Source organism: Pseudopodoces humilis, chromosome 8, assembly GCF_049639895.1.
Source record: "Pseudopodoces humilis isolate 2021_Gansu_Grassland_sample_001 chromosome 8, ASM4963989v1, whole genome shotgun sequence".
Classification (NCBI taxonomy): domain Eukaryota; kingdom Metazoa; phylum Chordata; class Aves; order Passeriformes; family Paridae; genus Pseudopodoces; species Pseudopodoces humilis.
Window position 1 is genome coordinate 21,620,609 of NC_142207.1, and position 23,596 is coordinate 21,644,204.

The 23,596-nt window shown below is 36.3% G+C and overlaps 1 protein-coding gene across 5 annotated transcripts in view; it reads right to left on the minus strand.

The window, feature by feature from the left end:
- The window catches only part of LNPK (lunapark, ER junction formation factor), a 49,121-nt gene that overhangs the window by 11,499 nt on the left and 14,026 nt on the right, over positions 1-23,596 (minus strand). For all 5 annotated transcript variants that reach the window (XR_015773093.1, XM_005519824.3, XM_014249592.2 and 2 more), the window contains exons 7-12: positions 19,194-19,274; positions 19,056-19,107; positions 11,881-12,099; positions 7,633-7,738; positions 6,859-6,929; positions 5,374-5,553 (exon numbers count right to left, since the gene is read on the minus strand). Coding sequence is in view for 4 of the 5 variants with exons in the window: in XM_005519824.3 (XP_005519881.2) it covers positions 5,374-5,553; positions 6,859-6,929; positions 7,633-7,738; positions 11,881-12,099; positions 19,056-19,107; positions 19,194-19,274 (709 nt within the window). In the remaining variant the exon portion in view is untranslated. The remainder of the gene's footprint in view (positions 1-5,373; positions 5,554-6,858; positions 6,930-7,632; positions 7,739-11,880; positions 12,100-19,055; positions 19,108-19,193; positions 19,275-23,596) is intronic.

A 23,596-nucleotide genomic window follows, 5' to 3' on the forward strand; every position in this document is an offset into this window, starting at 1 on the left:
TTCCATACAAAGCTCTACCTAGCTAGTTCCAAGCTTCATTCCAGACTGCTTAGACCAGCCCAGCTCCTCCATCTTTTTCTCAGACTTATTTTTCATTTTAAGCAAGTCTGCAGCTGGCTCACCTCCTGATTCCTTCCCTGCTCTCTCAACCACAGGCTGCTCAACACCTACCCTGGCTTCTTGTTCCAAAATTTTTCAACACCCCTATTTCTGCCCAATCAAATTAATGTTCCCACTTACTTTCCAGGCCATCCCACTCTCTCCTCCTGCTCTTCAATTTCCATCTTGATCCCATCTCTGTCTGTGCTCAATCTTTATCTCCCAACTGTCAGTTTTCTTTCTGTCTCATCTCTGCATTTTTTCTTCCGCCTCGAATTCTATGAATAAGTTTGTGCACTTTCCTGCTCCAAACCCTCCACACTTGAGTTACATTCCTTTACTGCTGCTCTTCAGGCTAGACTCCAAGAAAGTATGGGATGCAAGGAAGAGGCAGCTCTATGCCCTCTCAACTCATTTGTAGCATAGCCCAACCATGACCTACATACAGAGTTTCAGTCTTGCAGCTCTCAACTGAATCATGCTTAGCACTCTGCAGCAGTGACTCGTTCTTAGTCTCACAGAGGTACAGAGACTGTTTGCCCAGTCTGATCAGGATGCCAAGCATTTGTAATATCTTTGGTGTAAGACCCAGGGACAATCACAGGCACCAGCAGATGCTTCTAATAGAAAGGAGAAAACCTATATTCAAAGGAACGGGATGGTGCTTTCATTTTTATATTCTAATAAAGGTATGGAGACATGGCTTATTTAAACAAAAATTGACAGGTATTTTATTATTTTTCTCTTCACTTGCTCTTGGTTAAACTTATTGAAACTCTTGAAACTCTCGAAACTCTCCAGAATACAGAGTAATACAAATTTACAGGGAAAATTTTTGTCTTATAATTCTGTCTGAGAAAGTTACAAGAAACTGAAGAGTAGGTCCTTTAAATGAGTAGCCAGGGCATTCAGAGTAAGTGATGCTAACTCCAACCATAAACATGATCAGTCTTCATAAAAAATATATAGTGATTCCATTTTAAACACAGCAATTAATGGAAAGCTTGCCTAAAGTCAACCTGATTTAAATACTGCATGAATAAAGTCATTGTAAGAGCAGCAGCCAACAAGTGAAAGCTCTGACCATAAACTTAAAAAGATGACAAAAGAAAATGTAAGTGTCCTTGATGAAGAATACTTAATCCTTCATTAAACCCAAGAATGTAGCTTCACCCACATGATCTCAATAGCAAAAATAATCCTATGCTTGCTGCATATTTTAGAGCAACAACAATGCAACCTTAAAAAACCTGCTCCTGGTTACAGCAGTTTTTTTCCCCCCCAACACTCTTACTTAATGCTCAGTACTTAGAAAGCCCATGCACTTCACACTGTAAGAAGTCAGCCACCCTTCCTCTTGTTGCAGAGAGTATTTCAGTGAGTAACCAGTGAAATCACAATACTGCATCACTACTAAATTAAGTATAAAATGTCTGTTAAGTGGGAATTCACAAAAATGGTGTAATTGCTCTAAAATACAGCTGCATGTTCTTTCAAGCAGCTTTGGGACAAGTTTTCTTCACTACTACAGCTCCTCTTCAAGACAGATTTTCACTCAGTGCCACATGTCTGAAGTGTCTTTAAAGAACATGTGTCTCACAGTAACCTGTTAATGGCTTTGGTATCAGAGAAAACTATCGTGAAGCCTTTGCAACAAGCCAGATGATAGCACAGCATTCCCTCTACCCTTTACGTCCTACCAAAAAGACAACTCAATATGTTCAGCAAAACTGAACCATGGCTGACTGGAAACATTACACATTTTTAAATAAAAAGAACTCGTCCACAAGTCATTAAACTCAAGGTGAGCTGACCTATGTCTGCTTAGGAAATCATTTGAGTTCTAGACATACTAGTCCTTTGTCTTCCATCAGTTTTATTCCTAGCAAAAGTCTCTGTAACACTTGCCCAAAGCTAAGCTCCATTTGTGGTAGAACTCATGGTGAGCACACACTTGAAATGTCATTATTTAAAGATCATTACTGTGACCCCTTCAGTTTTCTGCACCTGCCTTTATAATGGAAAGCCTTTCAAACATACCAGCAATTGCTGTGTTCCAAGAATCCTTACAAGTGACAGTATCAAATAATCACAAAAATATTTGAGCAAGATGGTCAAGGAATTCCATACAAATCTAGAGATGTCACATAAAGATGTCCATGAAGTGCTGACCACTGTGGTAAAGTCAGAAGTCCAAAACAGATGGAAGTTCAAATCTTCATCTAATGAAGATCTCTAAATACCAGCGCCAGACATTCAACACAAAACACTGATGTAGTCAATTTTTTTTCAATTTTGTTTCAAAATAGTGTGAAATGCTAAACCTGAATCAAGAATACATCATAACAGTACTAAACAAAGGCAAGATGAAATTAATCATCTAAAATGGCTAAAAGTGCTTCCTGTTTGAATATGATCCAAACATTTATACATTTAAGACAAGTACGTAAGAAAACCAACTAGCCTTTGATGGGAGGGAGGGAATCAAAATCAAGGCATTTACATGTAAGGTAAGAAAAAAGCTGAAGTTTATTGCTTCACAGTGGTACTAAAATTTACTAAATTAATCTGCTGAATAAAGAAGCATGATTGTACCAGTAATCTGCACCAGACTGACAGCTGATGACTCTGCTTTCCAGAGGTTTAAAACAAAGTTCAGAAGTTCAATGCCAATAGCACCCCCATAAGCATTCTTCAGATCTCTTATCCAAAGAAGCTGCATGTATCATGCTTGTCACTACATGAAGCATACAAGTGAAGAAAAGATTCAGCTTCATGCTCTACCCATTAGCAAAAGCAGCTGACTGGTAAAAAATATTTATAGCATTTCTTTATCACATTATTTTGCAATCTCTGTGAGCTATACAGCTATGGCATAAATGAATTACAGATAAGAGTTGTACTCCCCTGTGTTGTCAGCACTGTGGTGATGTTGGTTTCCTGATGTTAATATTTGTCTACATCTAAGTGAAGACATTCTCTATTCTTGCTATAACAGCAGCTATTTTACTGTGATGAACAAAAGCCTTCCCCAGAGCTCAACCTTAGTGATATCTTTATACCTTAAACTTACAATCAAAGAATGTGTTCATTTATTAATAAAATCCAACTGCATGTAAGCAGTTATATTTCATACTGCAGTGGAAAAAGTGAAAATATTCTCTGAAAGTATTTTTTCATTCAGAAGAGATTCCTTTGTGGCAAGTCACAGGCAGGCACTGGCCTCCTCTCCATCAACAAGACATTTCTCAGAGTTCTGCAAAATACTAAGACATACTCTATTTCTGGCTGCTTAGTAATTATCAAAACAGAATGGCTTGTATCATCTTGGAGCACACATATTCAGAAAAGTTCAGCTATTTAACCAAGAAAACCAAAAATCTGTATAGCACTTACTTCTTACACCTCTTCTGCAAAATTTCACCATATACTTCCTATCAGGAAAAGACAACTGGGCAATGAGGCTCACAGTTACTTCTTTTCCTGCTCTTCTTAAATAAAGCAGCACATTAATACAAGACCACTTAAAAAAAACCAAGCAATTTTCATTGTTAAAGGTAAACTGATAAAATCATATTTACTGCATTAAATCCACCCTATTTTTCTGCTGAAACGTTTAGTAAAATTCTACTTCCATAAAAAGCAAGTTATGTCAGTTTTCATTCCTACATCTGAAATGCTTAACAGCAATCTCACAGTAATTCTTCAGATTTAAAATTTTTTTACATCTATAGACTGACTCATCAGCTCAGAATCATTATAGCCATAATTTCATAATAATTTCTTTCAATGATAATACCAGATTAATTAGCAAGCACCTCTCCTTACCTCTCTCTAAAAACCTGCAGTAATGGATAATATTCAGAAGCCCATGAGGCACATGTCTCCAAGAGTAGAATATCTTTCTTTAAAGACCTCTCTATTTGAGTCAGACAGAAGAAAACAAGCACACTTTTAAAGATCCTAGCAACAAAGTATGTCTTTTTGTGTAAGAATCTTCAAAGTTCAAAAGTCCAAAAAGCTATCAATCTACCCTCCCCTTGCTAAAAAGATGACTCTGTGATTTAAGGGCAAGTGAGGTATTTGCATTGTCTCAGTTCCATCCATTTGATTCCAGTCTTACTTTCATGCCAATAAGAGCACTTTTACTGAGGTAAGAGTGCACTGTGGCACAGGAAAAGAAACCAAGTTTTTGCTACAATGCACCCTCATCAGGCCATGCCCAGAGACTGCCAGCATTAAATGTGACTTCCCTACTGGCCTGCTCATGCCAGAAAGAAAAGCCCAACATTATTTTGTACTCCCTGTTAAAAATAATCAAGCAGAAGCACTCTATTACACTCTGACAGTTTCCCACAGCTGGTGTGTTTCTAGCCTGAACCTCAGAGCTGCACACTGATAGTACTCCCCCAGGATCCCTGCTTAAACTAACAAAGTCCCATCAAGCACTCAACAGCACATCTAACTGGAGATCCTCTGGTTTGAAATTATGATTTCTGGAGTCTTTTAAAACACTGCATCTTCCTGTTGGCTGTACACCAGATGCCTACTGTATCTGTAGGCTATAAAATGTCTCAAAAGGAACTATGTTAAATTAAAATTGACAATTTGTCTTTGAACTACCTGAAATTAAACAAGGCAGTTTTACTAGATTTTCCTGCCCTGAGGAAAAGAGCAAAAGGAACAAAGGCAGAAATTCCAACACACCTCAACCACATGACCTGCCAAACACAGTGAAAGTTAACTACTTTAGGACATACTCACTCCTTAACTATTTCTGTAATTTACAGTGCTTTTTTCTATCCATTTGTCAGTAACATTAGAGTGAAAAAAATTGTTATGCCATCATTTGCACAAGAAAATGACAAATATTAATAAATTGTAGGGTACAGGAAGGAAGACGCTACCATCAACAACTTTAGCTAGGAGCAGACACAAGAATTGAAAAAAAATACATAAACTGTACTTTCTGTGAAGTCAGAATAAACTGTAGTATTCCAATTGGAATGGACCAACTAGAATCATCTAGACCAACTCTCTACACAACTGGGGGATTGATCAAAAGCTAAAGCATGTTAAGGGCCTTTACTGACCAAATGCCTTTAACACCTACAGACTTCAGTCACTGATCACCTCACATGGAACCCTGTTTGAGTAGTGTTTGAGTATTTCAGCTGTAGTCACTCTTATAAGGAAAACTTAGCTCAACAGAGAGCTAGATGATGGTGAATTTCATCAGACATTTACAAAAGAGCGAACTTCATGAATATTTACCTTTTGTCTCTTGAATCTGTTGAGTCTCCTGGGGCTTTCTCTCTCTAGGTTCTAGAGGCTCAGTTTCAGATCGCATTTCTGTAGTTTGCTTTTTTTCAAAGCTGAAGTCTGGAAGTCGTGGAGCCTGAGGTCTAGTTTTTCTTGCAGGATTCAGGAAGAAGCAGTAGGCACACCTAAATGCTACACCACAAAGGACACCCAGTAAGCAGCCTCACTAATTAACTTCACATTTCACCTTTATTCCTACACTATATTCATATATATATTCATATATGAACTATATATGGTTCAAAATACTAAACACAGTTAAGTGACTATCAGTAGCAGAGAATACTTCCACCAAATTTACATTAATTGTTCTATACAGGTCCTTTTTTAAATTCAGCAGACATTTGGTTTTTACAAACCTGCTTGCTTTCAGCTCTGAGAAACTGAGTACTGCCCAACATCGTGAAAGATTTGACCACAATGAACAAAATAATACAATTCAGTAGCACCAGATGTTGCCACATGGTGTTGTTCTATTCTCTCCTACAAAATAATTAAGTTGGCAGATGATTTTTCTTTTCCCATCCCTTATGATGCCACTTTCCTCACACTCTGGGTAAGGAGGTATTAGGAATTCCACAAGGTATGTCTCACTCTGTTTTTGAGAATCATTCTGCTCCGGTGGTGCTTAATTAAGGAAAAACAGTTTTGTTTTGCAAAAGTAGTGGATACCATGTAATACTTAACTCTTTTTGTCCTCCCAACTCTCACCAAGACAAGGGGGTAAGTGGCAATTTCTGGTACAATTGAGTTGTACCAGATATAAGATCATAAGATCTAAGATAACATATACTACATATCTTTGGTTTCATAGGAAAAATTTAGCTTCTTCTTACACTGCAGTATATTTACTCATAAAAATAAAACAAAATTAAATACAAGATTTAGGAATCCCTAGTTTCCTAAGCATCAGGCTTACACTTGTGGTAGAAAGCAAACAAAATACAACATCTGTGTTCAATAAAGAGCTGCGTCTGTCTTAAGTTACTGTCAGCCATAAATTCACATATAGGCCCCCAGGGCTTGTTCCCACTCTTTTTCCGATACATCCCCAAGATCTTCTTGCCAAAGGAAAATTTAGTTTAAGTTCTGGTAAAAGAGGCACACTTTAATGACAGATAGTTTCTCAACATAAAACCCTTCTGAGAACCATTCATAGCCAGTAGCAATGTTCAGGGATGTATTGGAGGAAGCTTATTTCTACTGAATAGTTTTCTACACATAAAATCCATGACCTGAAGGTCGCAGTAAAGTAATTCTCTAAGTCTTGAAGTAAATCTTAAGATACAGAGTAATAAGTTACCAAAAAACGTTCCCACATGAAGCAGTACTTCACAATGTCAGCTAAGTACTCAGCTGCAACCAAAATGAAGTATGATGCATGTTTGTTATGAAACACAAGCCAAACAATAGAGTCTAAAAAAGATTAGCTCTTACCTATGTATTCAAACTCCTCCTTCAAAGCCATACCATTGTGAGAAAAACATTGCTGACATATAAGGGCATACCTAGAAAGCATGAATAATACATTGTTACATACCTTTAAGTAATGACACACAGAAGGGAGGTGTATTTTACCTTACATATTGGCTAACACCTTGTATCTTTTCTTCCAAAACATGATTTGCACAATAAAACTATTACACTTGAAAGCAAACTAAATCTGCAGATTAAATAATACTTTCTGAAGTTGGTTTAACCACAGTGAAACACTCTCAGCTACACTTTAAACTATGATTCAACATATTTTTAGTATCATCAGTGTCAGAAAATAACATCCAAATAAAGCCTTTATTTCATTAGAATACAGTTAATTTGAAAAGTAGCCATAGTAAACATGTTAAGTTCTGATATGTTTGGACAGTTCTGAAGGTAATCTGCAAGGCATTTATAACAGACAAAGCTGAAGTGCTGAGATAAATGATTTATTTTTTTAAGTTCAAAATATAAGTCATTCACCCACTTGAGCATATCTCTTTCTTTGCATCACACAGGTAATAGTACTCATAACAGAGGTTAGTTCTGCACAAATATTACCAGTTTCCCTGCAAAGATATTTCAAGTGAAGCACTGAGAAAGATTTATTTCTCAATTATAAAAATTTTGGACAAGTTTATTTACAATTCTTTTAACCTTGACATGGATTAAACAGAAAGGTTAGGAAGCTTCCTTTCCCCTAAGTGTTTAGGTATTTCTTAAAGAACATTTTACCTGTTCTGAGGACCATCACCAACCAAATATTCAATAACTCTATCCACAACTCCTCTTTCTCGAGGAAGAACAGGTCTTGCCAAAGGAGGGCCTGGAGGATGAAGACCTAGAACATGAATTATATCAAAATTATTTTCCACTGTATAAATATATATTATATTTTATTGTGTGTGCTAGTGTAACAAAATAATTGCATCTACTTAATAAATATGGACATATTTCTTAGTCCACCAGGAAAGCTGTAAGATTCTTCAACCCACAATAGTTCAAAAGTCCTCTTCTGCTCCTTTAGCTTAAAATTTTGTTAAATCACTCCATTTTTACACCTTGGACATGCAATTAATTTTATAATTTCTAAAGAATTTAACATACCAATAGTATTTGATTATTAACAAATAGAAGCTTTTTAAGAAAGAACAACTAAGTTCTCTTCATATACACTCAACTCTGCAAATTTTCACTTGTAATTTACACCCATAAATCTGCCAAAATCAAGGACAACAGTAGAAGAACTAGAAATCAGGGCAACCTGGTCTACTAGAAGGTGTCCTGCCCAAGGCATGGGGATTTCAAAGAGATTACCTTTAAGATCCCTTAAAATCCAAAGCATTTCATGATTTTATGAAGATGTCACCACAGAAACACCCCCTGGTTTCTGTGTAATTACGATACCACACGAGCATGCCCTCAGTGTGCATTGAGTCTATACATTAAACCTATTCAGCTATTTGTCATTTTGGCAATCCCACATATAATGACAAGTTGGATATTTTCAGATTTATGTCTAGTCAAAGAAGCCAGAAGGCCACTATAAATACTATTTCCCCCACGTATTTCAAAAACTACTATCAAAATTAAACTCCTTAAAGAACAGGTAAGAGCAATGGTTCTTTTTCACCTCAACATACAGCAGTTAAACCAGAACACTGGCACAAATTTCTCTTTCCACAAAGTTTTAAAATGTCTAGTCCCTTGTACAAGTCTACTGCATGGGTTATCACCTTTCCCTGATACTCAGCCTAAATCTCCCCGACTCAGCTTTGTGTCATTTCTTTGGGCCCTGTCACTGGTCACCAGAGTGAAGAGAGCAGTGCCTGGCCCCCCTGCTTCCTCACATGAGGATGTTGAAGACCACAGTGAGGTCTCCCCTCAGTCTTCTTCATACTGAAGAAATCAAGTATTGCAGCCACTGCTCATAAATCCTCACCTCCAGACCAGGAGGCAAAGACAACACAGCAAGCCTTACTATTCAATAACCTGATCCAAGATGGGCTTCACCTCTAAATATAGCATTAAAAGTAACTGCCAGCAAATTACCATTTCAAGCCTCCTACTTTTTAATCTTCACAGACAGAAGCAACAAAGGAAAAGTAAATAAGGGCAGAATGTACTACATTGTGATAAACCTCATGCCAAATACTCACATTTCTGTCCTCTATGGCAAACATTAAACATTGTAGGACTCAAGTATTTTCAGCAGTGCCCTCTTGTAGTGCTATACATAGAACAAGACTAATATTTCTAACAGCACATTTTTCAAGACACATCTTGTGAATATTGGATATTTGACCTAAACTGACTGTCCTAATCTTTAGAAGCACAAGAAAACTCGTTCAGAAAATACTGCAATTTACAACCCAGCAGTTAAGCAAAAAAAATAGTTCCATACTCAACATAAATGTTCTTAAAATAGGCCTTATTTTCACAAAAAAAAAATATATTAGTTCAGGAGATAACGATCAGTAAATGCATTTCCAAATTATCCCTGTATTCCATTCTCAAGTAGGAACCTAGACCAAGAAAACCGTCACATCAGCAAGACAGAACAAATTCTGTGCAATATAAACTGTATTCTGCTAAAACTGTCCAAAGTAGAGGTCAGGCAAAGTTCATTTCCTAGAGCTTTACAAAAACCAGAAAGATCCAATCCTTCCATCAAAAAAGGGCACTGATACAATCTACAATAAAATTAAAGCTCTGTAATAATTTTGTGAATACCTCAACAAACTCAAATGTTTAGTTAGGCCTTTATTCAGAACACCAAGTTTGCATTTACTTGTAAATCAAAAATATATGAACTTTCTAAAAGTGAATAAACAAGGTAAAAATTGAATAAAGTTACCTAGAATGAAACATCACAACACATTCCAACAACAACTTCAATTACCTGCCTGCTAATAACTCAAACCAACCATCTTGGTTCTCATGCTGTTATGGACACCAGTAATTAATATAAACATCAAAAGCAATCATTGTAGAAAGACTGGTCATTTTTGCAAAGCTTGGCAAACTCTCAACTACCTGCTGGTTATTAATTTTCAAACATATGGGAGCTCTGTGGTAATACATGTTAAATTGATTCTCCCCTACAAAATATAGTATAATGAAAATGAATTATTAATCTTCTGTAAAACAGAGATAATTATGGGTATTCATATTTGTTGCAGGCCATGCATACACTTAGATACCATATTATTCTTATAGATACTGAATTTATGTACTTTTCACTACAGCTACACGACTGAGATTTTATATGCCTGGAGAGTTTGGGGAAATTCAAGAAAAAAGAGGGCTTCCATATCAACTGAAAATTGCAGTGGCTCCAATTGTTATCTATAGCAAAGTAACGTGTTTGGTCAAAATACCAGTTATTTAGTGGGGGGAAAAGTGCCTGTCAGGCATTACTGCAAAAATTACATTAAAAATTTTAAATCACAAACTTGGCAACTGTCCTTTCAAACAAGTCAGTCACTTTATATTCCTTCTTCCTCTAAAGCATTTATGCAGTAAAGGCTGAGTTTCATCCAGCTTATTCAACGTGCCTGAATCTTCCCCTAAGAATAAAGCCATTATATAGCTAATACTTTATTCTACAGTCAGTTTCCTTAAAAAGGAGCATGTAATTTTAAACTCATTACAGAATTTTTGGTAATCAGGTATCAGCAAATGTGGCTAGCAACCAAATGACCAACTTCCTGGTGCAAGGAGGTAACTTCTGGTACTTCAAGATAATCAAGGCTTAATAATAACTTGTCTTACAGCTCACTTCAGGGAAAAAAAACAATTTAGCAGTTTCATAACACAGCTAAAGAATTAATAACATCAAATAAGGCTTAATGGACTCTACAGCAGAGATCTCAACTTTCCATGATGAGTTTATTCCTCTACACTAAACAACAGGAAAAAGCATTTTAACATTTAATTTCTCAAGATCTTAAAGAGCAAGTGCCAATATATTATCTACAGCTTTACTTTTTGATTGTATCATGGAAGTTAGTAAGGAAAGACATACAATTAGTAATACTTAAGCAGCTTCAAGTAAAAACTGGGAACACAGGGCAGAGAAAAATATTCTTGATCCCTATATATAGATAGAGCAAAGAACTCCACATTAAACTGGTGCTCAAGAGATTCCTTGCAAACTGTGCCCCTTCTATTTTCAAGACAGCACTTCATCTCTTTTCTTGTCTTTTGATCCAACTTGCCAAACATCCCACAAAGAATGAAAGGCCTAGCACAAACCCACACACAACTTTACCATACATGAGGAAAACTAGAACAGTGCTGCCCACCCCTATTTATTAAAAGTCCATCCCATCTGAACACCAAATAAGAAATCAAGGGAAAAGCACTTTCAGGATATGAAATCAAATTTTAAGGAATACTCATTCCTACCGTACTTCAACCAGTTTCTAAACTTTGGATTCTTTTACCAAAATAACACTGCCATTTTAGTATTCAGCTACAACACAGACAACTTTTCTGTTGTATTTGGTATTCCACTTTAATCTATGAGTATAGGTTGCATGACTATAGTTTTTAGAGTAAAAATTTAAATAAATGTCAAGATGCATGTTGAAAAAAATATGTGCAGAGTTTAGTGAGACGCATGAATGTATTCTGAAAGTGTTCTCCTCTGTACCTGATTTATTCAAGCATAGAGCTCTTCTAAACCAAGAACATAAAAAGGTATGCTATATTGTTGACTACAGAACACAGCAAAGTTTTATTGCCATTTAAACAAAGAAGCCATAACAGTTAAATGAGCTCAGGCAATAGGTTTCAGCATCAAAAGGTGCCAGCTGTAAAGAGTTATGGCTAATTGAATATGGAACTCCTGCTTAATCAGATAACTGCTCTGCTATTTCCAAATGAAATGCCATTTCCATACTGTATGAAAATGGCCTATTTTATTAGTAACCAGAGAAAACAATATAAACTGTAAATAACATTAAGTGCTGTGTTTACCCATTCCAGGCACTGAAGTAGCAGGGGATCCAGGGCGTCTTGGTAAAACATTTGATTGCAAGGATGGCACAGCAGTTCTTTCCGGGAGCCCGCTCAGGGCTGGTGTCTCTCTCTGCAGATTAGGAGATGCTGGAAGCGGGGACTTTGGAGAGCCTTGTTTGGGAGTTGCAGGTGGGGGTGCAGAAGTATTTCTTTGAGCTGCAGTCCTCTGACGAATTTCTGACAAGAACATGTACATAATGGATTTAATATCTAGCATTATATGCAAGATATGAGTAAAAGTACATTCATATTGTTATAGCAATTAGCAAATTACAGAATCAAACAAAACCAGGAAGGTCTAAAACTAATCATCATCAGCTGAGTGTGTCACAGAAGTAAATATCACACAAAAGTAAATACCACAGAGAACACTAAATTTCAGTTATCATAACTTAAATACTTTGGGCAACATTTTTCTAGAAGGAAATTAGAGAACAGAATCATAAAGTATCTGCTAAGGCAGAACATTGGACATATGAACAGCTAGACTCCAACCACAATTAATAGAATTGACCACCTTTTACCCCATGGTTTAAAAATGCTCTCAAGTATTTAGCTTTCCATGGGACCAAAATTATTCATTTAGTATCTAATATGCCCAGGCTATGTGCCCAAAGTTATTTAAAAGAAATAATCAAATTGTATAAAAAAAAACAATTCTAAAACCAGAACAAGATTCATTCAGGTGATACAGTTTCACTCATTTGTTACAGTCACCCTACCATCAAACCATGTGCATGGATTCTCACAAAGCAAGAATGGGCTCTGCCACAACACATCCCTACTTTTACCTCTTCTCACACCACTATCAGTTACTATTAATACACTATCATGAAAAAACATATTTCCTCAGTTGTTCTTACCTGAAGCCAAATATCACCAGTCACATACAATGGTTTAAATGTTGTAATAGTCACGCAAGCCTGATGTTTACACATTATTGCAACGAATCAAACTGAAATGTAACCATTGCTTTAGTGTGCAGATATTTATGTGGTTAACAATATGCAGGGTAGTCTCTGAAAGGGACGCCCCAAAAACATCCACACCTAAAGCTATAATACCCTACAAAGCTAGTGTATAGCACAAGGACTTTGAACCAGCTTGCATGTCTTCCTTCACAACAAATGGAATTTAACACTACATTTGGACTTTAAAATCATTTCCACGAGTCTCAAGATTAGAGAGATTTTATCTGCTGACTTTGTGTCAGGCTGGAAGAGTTTAAATGCTTAGCAGGCAGTTTACAGCTCCACTGGCAACCAGCCACTGAAAAATGGGTGTGCTGAGTCTGAAGGAGCAATGCCTGTCCCCAAAAGGACAACACTACCACGCTAAGCTCCTGCTTTGGGTGGAGGAGGTGAGCATGCTACGCCAGCTGGCACTGGCTAAGAGCAGCTATCACTGAAGTACTAGGTCAAACGCAACAGTTCTGTGGGAATACAGCCAACCTAGTGCCATGAAAATTGCAACATACATAGGTTATGGTCATGCCTACTTACTGTACGTATAATTAGGATTAATACACAACATAAAAAATTATTTAAAATTCTTTGACATCACCACTTTAAAAACTACAAGTTAAAAAACTACAGTCTTAACTTATAATCTATCTAGTTCAGATTCCTACAGAGCAGAACAAATTACTTCTTTTCTCCTGCCACACCATGAGCATGGCTGCCTTACTTCACACAACTTCATCGTCCAAGTTACATTACCCAATGAGTCTGAAGGTTCTGTATTTTAACTTGATTTTAACAAGTATGTTTGCCTGGTTTGGAAACCAGGATTAATTGGTAAGGTAGTTGCAGAAATTCTATCAGCATTTCCTTGGCGAATTGCTTCTGGTTTGAAAACTGCTCCTGTGTTGAGAGTTTTATCTAAAGTAAGAATTAATTTATTATGAACCTCTCCATTAACATGTCTTCAAGATCTTTTTGTGAGACATTAGCAGTAATCTTTTAACTTTAACCACACTAGGATAACTGCATTCTCTCTATGCCATCTGACCAACAGACACTGCCCATCTCCAAATACAAAATATTGATTAAAACCCATGATTTATTCAACTATTATAGTCAAGTTGGTCATGTGTTAGTTTCAAAAATTAAACTAAAAGGTATGCAATTTCTCAAGTCTTCTCAGGTCCACATATGTACAAAAAATGATTGATAAATATAAAGCCTAATTCCACTTGTTCCAAGATCATTTTAAACATCTGTAAAGACATCTTCATCCATTCTTTTTCCATTACAAAACCCTCTTTATTATTGTTGTACATAGAAAAATGTCAAAGACCGTTTCTACATATGGATATTGCTCTGACATTTTTAAGACTGTCTTTCTAGATCATGTGGTTTAAGCATATTAATTTTAATTGTTTAAGAACACTGAGTCTGTTCCAATAGGTCATGGCCATATTCACATTTATTCTGAGCCCATAATACACTATTTCTAAGCAATTTCCATGCTGCCTGCAAGAGCTTTGCCCCTTTTGCCTGCTCCTTCTGAAGGGTCATTTTTGGCAAGTCTTCTTTAAACGACTTTCAATTAAAAAGATACTGCTACTTTAATGACACTTTCTCCATATTTTTGTTCCTATAAAGATGCTGAACCAGTACTTTACAGTCAGTATTAGAGAGATGTGCTTCAGTAGTTTTAGTCTCATCACAGAGTTAAGAATGCAAGACTCATTGCTAGTTTCCACAAAATATTAGGTTATTCACAATGCCTTTTTTTTTTGCCCTTCACTTAGAAGTTCACTCTATTCTGGGATTCATACTTAGGAGAACTTGCCAACACTCTGTTGCTCCCCAAGTAAGAGAAGTCACCAGAATCTGCATTATGAGAAAGTGAGAAATGCTCTACCTTGGCACAACCAACAGCCCATCTATTCCAGTATTTCCTTTCAGACTGGCTGTAGATGTTATTCAGTGACAAAGCACAAACCTGAATTTCTGATGCTTACATTCCTGAGACCATCCCCAGGATCCATAAATGCATTGTCATGGACATAAAGAGTACAGCCCTGTCTCATCATTTTAGTATCACATACGGAACCTCTACATGAACTCCCCCAATTCCTTTTAAATCTGCTCTGCCCTTCCACAATAAGAGCCCTAATAGTCTTTTGAAGTAACTGAATATGATCTTTACACATCTTGGATTGCCTTAAGATGCAATGTGTTTAAAATGAGCCTCTTGCAAAGTTCCAGATTTCCATAATTCCAAGTTGCACAACTTAGCTAAGAAACATGACCATTGACCTCCACACTAACACAATTTACAGCTGCTGATGTAGGTTTAATGAAGTTCTGCAATATTCCAAGGATTTTCTTCAGTAACAGTATTTGTGCATGCAAAATTTAATGGCATGTTTATTCTCCAACCACACTACAGTTCAAATTCTGCAGTTGCCAGCACTGGACTTCAGACATAAGCAGACACATTACTTAAGAGGTATCTACTCAACTGATGATTCAGTATGAGCTCTTAAAGACTTTTACACCACTGCAGTGGTGAGGCAGTGACATGTTTCATGTTTACAAGCATAACTATTTTATTTTTCCCTCACTTCAAAACACCCTGCTTTTGCAGAGAAGAATACATTATTTTCAGAGCTACACTTCACTGCAGGTCAATAAATAGTTTACATAACTTGTTGGCTTTAGTATCAAAGACCAACCAAGCATTTCCTTCCTGCCTCCTCATGCTTATGTCCATCCCACAGCCTGCAACCATCTTTTATTGCATTACTTTTAATTCAGGTCACAGAGTGATCTCATTTACAATACACCCCTGCTAAAAGTTGTATTGCAAAATGAAAAGAACAGGTACCAACAACACAATATTGTTGATAAATATTTCACTGCAAATATATACTTACTCTATTTTTCTCCATGGCCAAAGTACTGAATAATGTAAGTATATATTCATTAACTGTATGCCTCAAAATATTTCTGAACAGACAAAATTGCGCTTAAATTTTCAAATTCCTTTCCTTCTGGATTAAAACTATCATTACTTATTTAAGCAGTACATGTCAAAACCATAAAAACTGCAAAAAGAGCTAAACACACAGGAAAATTGGGGTGCTATCAGCTGTTTTTCTGAGAACCAACTACTATGCAATATTGATTAAACCTTTGTACAAGCTTTCATTTCAACCAGTAAGTCAAAAACATAAAAACTAACTAACCTTTCATCAGCTGTCTCATACACAATACTGGTCAATTATATATCAGTCATTATTTATCCTCTTTTCAAAAAGACTCAATTACAGAGCTCAAAAAAATGAGTTCTGTAACTTGGCTAGTGCCCAAAGCAAGCAAAGAGAATACCAAGGAAGCTTTAAAGTTAACTTGCTAACAAATATTTTATTATTCCAAACCACTCTACCTCATACTACATGCCCCAAATTATACTATGACCACACAAAGGTGTCATCTAGTTACAGTAAGTTATATACTGCACAGAACAGAAACTAATATGTATTTTGGACAGATATTCAGTGTGAACAGCAATAAGCTAGTAGGTTTTTTGCTAGTTAAAAATTGAAATAATTACTGCATATAACAAGTAATTTGGAAATTAAGTCTCCATAATTTCACAAGCCAAAGCCGAAAACAGAGCGTCCCTCTTGAACTATAAAGCACTTCCAAAATAGAATAGTCTGAATAGAATAACCACTTACACAGGGACAAAAGGCTGCACCAATTCCAAATTCAAGGCGTTAGAAAACAGATCAGAAAAAAGAAAATAAAATCATGCTGTTGTTTAGTGTAGAGGAATAAACTTGTAAGCGAAAGTTGTGATCTCCCTTCTCTCTATATGAACAAAGTTACATTGACTCAGAATCATTTAGGTTGGAAAAGACCCTTAAGATCAAAAAATACAACTATAAGCCATGACAATTCACAAAATTTATTTTCCAGAATCCTTTCCAAAGCTAAACTGCACTTTTATTCAGGATCAAACAAAAATGTCCATGCTCTCCAAAAAGTTGAATCTGTTTGAAAGAAAATTGTACATTTTCTCAGTTGTGTCCCCACTTAGAGGTTATTGGTTCACACCATGACAGTCTCAGAGAGCATTCTTTGCTAATTAAACTGTACTAAAAGACTCCTTCCACCAAGCCCATGAGACCAGTTTACAGCTAGCTCTAAATAAAAAGTTCGAAGCACAGATAGCATGGGCAAACTCCTCAGCAACAACTGTTTCACATATCTGTTCATACCACATTTAGTAACATAGACTGCAGCCTACAGTGACTGGCTCTCAGAAATAATTCTCTCTCAGAACCTCTCCCTCCCAGCCCTTCTATTAACAGTCAAGACACAATCAACACAACACAGCATATGCTGGATCCAACTGATCTGCTTTTGTCTGGCTGGATCACTATGCTTTGAAAACCCAAACATACACATGACTAACAGACAGTGACCAACTCACTTCTCACCACTGCTCCTTACATATCCTGGGTAGATGGGAAAAGATCAGTCATGCACCTCCTAAGGAGTTTCAAAACTGCTGCTGCTCTCTCTTAGTAAAGCCAGAGTGACTAAAGACTTGCCACTATATAATTTATAGCTAATTATCTGTAGATTTCTATATAGAAACACACATTTCTATATAGAAACACACATTTCCAGGCAATTTCATCCCCTGGTCAATGCCACTTGCATTCTACAAAGAGATCCGTCACTGGAGTTCTGGATACCACTGGAGTACTGGAGGGATTTCTAACATAGCTCAAGAAGGATAAATTTTATGAAGAGTTCAAAAATAGCCAACAACAGACTACCTACGCATTACAGGTAAAACAGAAAACTCTTGGCAATCACCCATGAGCTGTATTAAGGCAGAGAAAAGAACAGGGTGTCAAAATGGCCCTTCAGCCTGAACAAAACTATGAATGCTGCAGAAATGGAGCATGGGACAGCTAAGGAGCAAACTTGAAAAAAATGCAGTTGTGTCTAAGACATCAGAAGGGATTAAAGCTTCACTATTGAGGTACCGCACTGCAACTATTCACCGTCAATGTCAACAAGTAAGGACAGTCTTAAAGTGATTTCACAGCAATTTGAAGCTAAGCAAGAACAAAATAGCAGATTCAATGATGCAGCTCATAAACACCTTTGTTAGTAAATTCAGGTGCTCTGCACTGAACAAAAGGAGCACTCCAAGAGTGAAAAATGGGAAAAACGGAAGTTTGGTTACCCACAAGAATTAAACACATAGTTGACAATTCTAATATTAAATTCTAAAGCAATATATTTTATGAAATATGCGTATCAGATTCTGCAGTTTATTTTGAGCATCAGCCCTTTCAGATTGTAACAGAAGGCCAACAAAAAAGATCTGTCTTAAAGTACAAGTACAATCCTCAGTATTACAGTACAAGGCAGCCTTTATACTTTGTTCAGAAAACCATTTTCAGTTTAACTACAGTATATTACACTGAACCTTAACAAAATTAATAGTCTGTTTGCATAAATATCTGCACATATATCACATATTTAATGTAAGCATTCTACTGTGTGTGAGATCTGTCAAGTTTTGAAACTTGTGTGTGCTATCTAGAAAGAAGGCTTCCTTGAAACACATTCAAGTTTTTTCTATTTTATTTTAATCAACAGCACCTTTAAATGGAACACTATAAACCAGTAAAGAACTGCCCATTCTTTGCAACTAGAAAGTAGTTGAATTATGCATCAGCTTCTTTTTCCTCTCTGGGAACCAAATAGAAGTAGTTTAAGCACTGCATTAGGAAAGGTCTAACTAGCCATAAATAGAAACACAATTGAAAAGCTAAGTCAATGAATATCACACAAGATTTGAAAACACCTTAGTATTCTAGAAAAGTTGCCAGTGTGCCACAAGAAGTTAATTTTCTCTCAGCTTTAACATCAAGCAGCATTAAATATCCTGCTGTCTAGAACATCAGGCTTTAGTAATAGATCCTTGCTTGAAAAATACGGAACAGTAATGGGCATAGCCTAATGAACAGTCTATTAACCCTAAATAAAGGTCAATTGATCTACAAATTTTATCATAGACAGACTTCTAGACTGGAAATTGCTGTGAAAGATGAGTATCTATGCTAAAGAGCACCCGTTTTACAGGGCTATTACCTTGTCCAGGTCTTGAGGTTGCAGATGTTCCAGCAGATGGTAGTTCAGTCTCCTGCCAATTAATTATAAATAACATTATCTGAATGCTCAGCTCCATAGTACCTTTCATATTACATCAGTATCAATAACAAGACTCACCTTTGCACTCGATTCTGGATCAAACCTTTCAAGGATTAGTTTAGCAGTCTTGTACGTTTCCTTTTCCATTACTTCCTCAAGCTGGAAACAGAAAGGTTCCACACATCAATAATTTTTCAAAGTATTTCCCCCCACCATAGCCTCCCATTTACAAGCATCTTATCAATGTTACCAAAAGGTGAAGCTCATCCATGAACCAGGAGCATTTTCAGATACCTGAGGATTTGCTGTATTCAATGGAAAATAAATTTTGCTTTCAAAAATAGTTTCTAAACTCTAATGGACTACTTGTACTTAACAGCTTTATTGCAAGGAAACACCAAATATTGCTAATTGTTTACATATAATGAGGAGAATAATTACAAGCACCAACTTCAATAATGGAATGTGCAAAAATCTATCAGCCATCATTATTGGAAGTTATTAGACATGACAAGCAAATGACAGGCAATTCCTTAGATTTATTTCCTCATAGCACTTAATGCTATTAATTTAAGGAAGGTCGTTAGCCAAGTGCTTTACAGAATAAAGTCCCTGTGCCAATTAACTGCTGTCAGCATCGATTTTAGATTATTTATTAGCAGAAGCAATTAGCTTGCTGCAAATGCTGTGAAAACTCACTAACTGGAGAAGAGCCATGGAATTTGCTCAAATGACTTTAAAGGCTGGATCTACATCTTTACAGCAATTCAAACTGCTTCTCAGAAAAAGGAACATGTTAAGAATTTAAACAAAAAAAATTACTGAAAACTATGCATACTTTAGGGAGTGTAATTAAAGCACTTCATTATTACGGCGTTTTATTTACAATGCACTCAAGTGGCTTTATAGCTAATACATGGGCTTAATTAAAAAAAGTAATCACTAGTAAAGTATTATTTTAGTGGTTAACAGCCAACATCAGAAGCAGTTTAACTTTAAAACTGAGATAGCTGAAGTTATGACAAATATCTAATATCTATAGAAATTATAATACATTTTAATGTATCTTAAGCAGACCCTTCTTCCTAGATATGCTGACTAATGGCCACGTTCAGCTAAAAGTGGGGACTTTGTTCTCAAGTCTGCTGTTGGCATAAACTACAAGACTGAAAAGGTCAGTGGTCAAAAAATTAAATTCTCTCAAACTCATTTATCACTGCTAAAATAACAAATGGTGCAGGTTAACATGAATTTTATGCCATTATTTAGCTAGTGAGAATCTAAAGTTTCAGCCATTCTCCATATACAGACTGTGCAGGAGCTTTGCATTTAGACAGACCTTAGGATTACAAATAGACCTCAGAAGCTAAATAAAAATTCACTCCATTTAATGGCTACTGTGTATTCATTTAACACTCACTCCTCCACACATTTCTTGAAGTCTGAGCCAAGGAATACTATCCAGGCTATTAATTAAGGACTGTTGAAACAAAAGGGAGTGAAGAAGGAAGTAAAAATCAACTTCCTAAACTTGTATTTCAGCATCACTTTGGAGTTAACCCACTAACTTCGTAAAACAAATGCCTCACAGTGCAATAAGAGTAGAATTAATGACCTAATAGGAAAAATAAAGTATTTATTGCCTATAAAAGTAAAAACTGTAAGACAGACTTTTATACAAAGGGGTAAGGCTAGTGAGGTGAAGCAGCTAAGTGGGGAAGCATTAACAGTCAGTGCTAATATTTGGCTGCCAAATCGAAATTTTAAAAACCCAATTCAGTTCACATCAATGAACATAAAATGCACGCTATTGTCTGTATGGCCAAAAGAAAAATGAGAAATAATTTTCTGCAGGACAAAGTGACCTTTAGGGGAGAGAAAAACCAGAACGCTCCACCATCACTTGACACTTTCTTTATCTAAAGCACTTCTCGCCACAGCACTATTAGATAGTACAGTAGCTATTTGTGGATACATAAGTTTTGCAAAAACAGTAACATTATTTCAAAACATAATTCAACTCTCACCACAAGATTCAGATGTGCAAGTTACCCTTCACATTGCATAGTTTTTGGATAATTCAGCAAGTTACTTACTCTTCATATTTTGAAATTCATATATAGCTTTAAAATTCTAGTAAAGCTGAATCTGAACAAGAATTCAGTATCACAACTGACTCTTTAAAAATCTATTGAAAATACATAAAAATTTTCAGGATTTCTACAAGCATATTCACATTTCTCATGCTTTCACTTACAGAGTATGCTTTTCCAAAGTAAATTAAAATTTGGCTGACAATACCAAATAAAGAATCAAAAAGGTCCAAGTTTATTTACTATGTGTAAATCAGTGTAATTACTGGAAAGTAAGAGCCTGTGTCAAATTTAAACACTACTTCTGTGTTTGCATAGCAGAGGAAACGGGCTGTTGTGCCAACACAGGCAACTCATTTATGAATACAAACCAACACACTGACTTCTGGAACACTCACCATCCTGAAGCATAATCTTGGAAAGGTTAACTTAATGCTGAGCTCTAACAGCAAAATGCTCAACACCTTTTACTCTTTTTCCATAATCCAGTATTCTCTGAGATCCAACACTTTTCCTAAAAAATCATTTTCCTTTCAGCCAAGGGCTAACCCATAGTCTATCCTTATCAATAAAATTATAATGCTGAGCAACCCAAATCACAAGTGAACTAAGAAAGGTAATACAGTCTAAGCATGAATTTTTCATGGAATTAATGAGATCTTAATAAAGAAGCATGTTCCCAAACTCTCTTCCTATGAAGAACTGCCTGGATAAACTCCTTCCCAACAGGCAACCAAACAGAATTCCTGTGGGAATGAGATCAGCTGCCTAAATTGAGCAGTATGAGTAATATATTTTAAGCTTCTTGTAAAGACAATTTAGCAACCAAAGACTTAAGCACTGGCATGATGCAAACCACTCATTATTCACCATACTACCACATGAGTTCATAAATTGAGAATTACTTGGTATGCCAAACCCAGCTATGAGGAGGTCTTTATGTTCACACAAAGCCATGAAACTCATTTCAGTCTACCATTTAAGATATACCAGTACACATAGCAAAAGTTTCATAAAATTTGGAAATAAATAATTTAAGTCACAGTAATCAAGTATACTCTGAACAGATCCATGAGAACATTAAAACACCTAAGGCAACTGACCCTTTGTCAGTAAATATGATTTTTAACTCTATTTTGAGTTTCCAGTTGCGTATTTGCAGTATTCTAGCATTTACCGGTTAGACAAAAATGGGCTTATACGAGAACCAAATCCTAGCAGAGTTTTTATCACATACTGATAGTTATCAAAATGGTTATCTACAACTAGACTGCTGAAGATTAAACAGTAATTAATTTAAGTTACAGAACTCGTCTGCTGGTTTGGTTTTCCCATTACTAACAACTCCAAGACAGTCTTGAAATCAGACTAGCTGGGTATTTTTTCCAGATTAACAGATGCAATTTCAAAACTCCTACCTGAAATGGTTTGGAAGTCTGTTAAAGTCTAATATTACACTCAGCCTGCTATTCAAAGTAGCTGAGCAAGCTTCAGCAAAGTTTGATTCTAAAATTAGCAAGGTAATTACTATACTAGCTTCACAACTTTGTCCTCAGGCTAAGAATTATCCCATCTTTAAGACTGCTGTTCCAGGTAAACTCTCCACTAATTCCCCGTTGTATCAGCTTAAGACATGTCCTGTGCCCTTGCTTTAATATGCTTAACCCTCTGAACTTGCTCATCTACCCATGTTCAGGCTTAAGGGCTGACATCCTCATTAACTGAGAAACTCTGAGGCCAAAATCACAGCTAAATAGTCACGAACACAACCACAGTATCCTTTATGATCAAGGAGGGGAACAAAGCTGTATCTTGAGGTAGTGCCTTAATTACAACTATTTAACTTAATCCCTACCTCCAGTTAATAACTCAACAAGCTTTAAAGTCCTCGCTAGGAAGAAAACAGCATAGAGTCAGTTCTGTGAGAAGTAAGTATCACACGAACTTTGAGTCAAAGTACAGGATAGACACTACTAATGGTAATTTCCAGATGAAGTATCTGTATTTGTTAAGTGTTTTACCCACATGAGTATCCACATGACTATGAAACTAAAACCAGGAGAGAAGTTAAACAGAAATCAGTTTCTATTGAGCAGTCACTTCAAACCCACCAGGGCATTACAGCTGATGAGGGTGATGAGCTTACACCATTTACAGGTAAGCCCTGTAACACCCGTATGTCTCCCCAGCACACAAGTAATGTCTGTAGGGAAAAGGTGGGCCACATGTCTCTAAAACACAAGTACTGTAACAATTCTCAGAAGGACAATTGTCTTCAATATAAGATCAGCAATTAGGTAGCTGAGCTGCAACAAAGTGAAAAACCACAGCTGTTGCAGCAGGCTCAGTTCCTGGACAACAATTTGCATTACAAATAAACAGGAAATA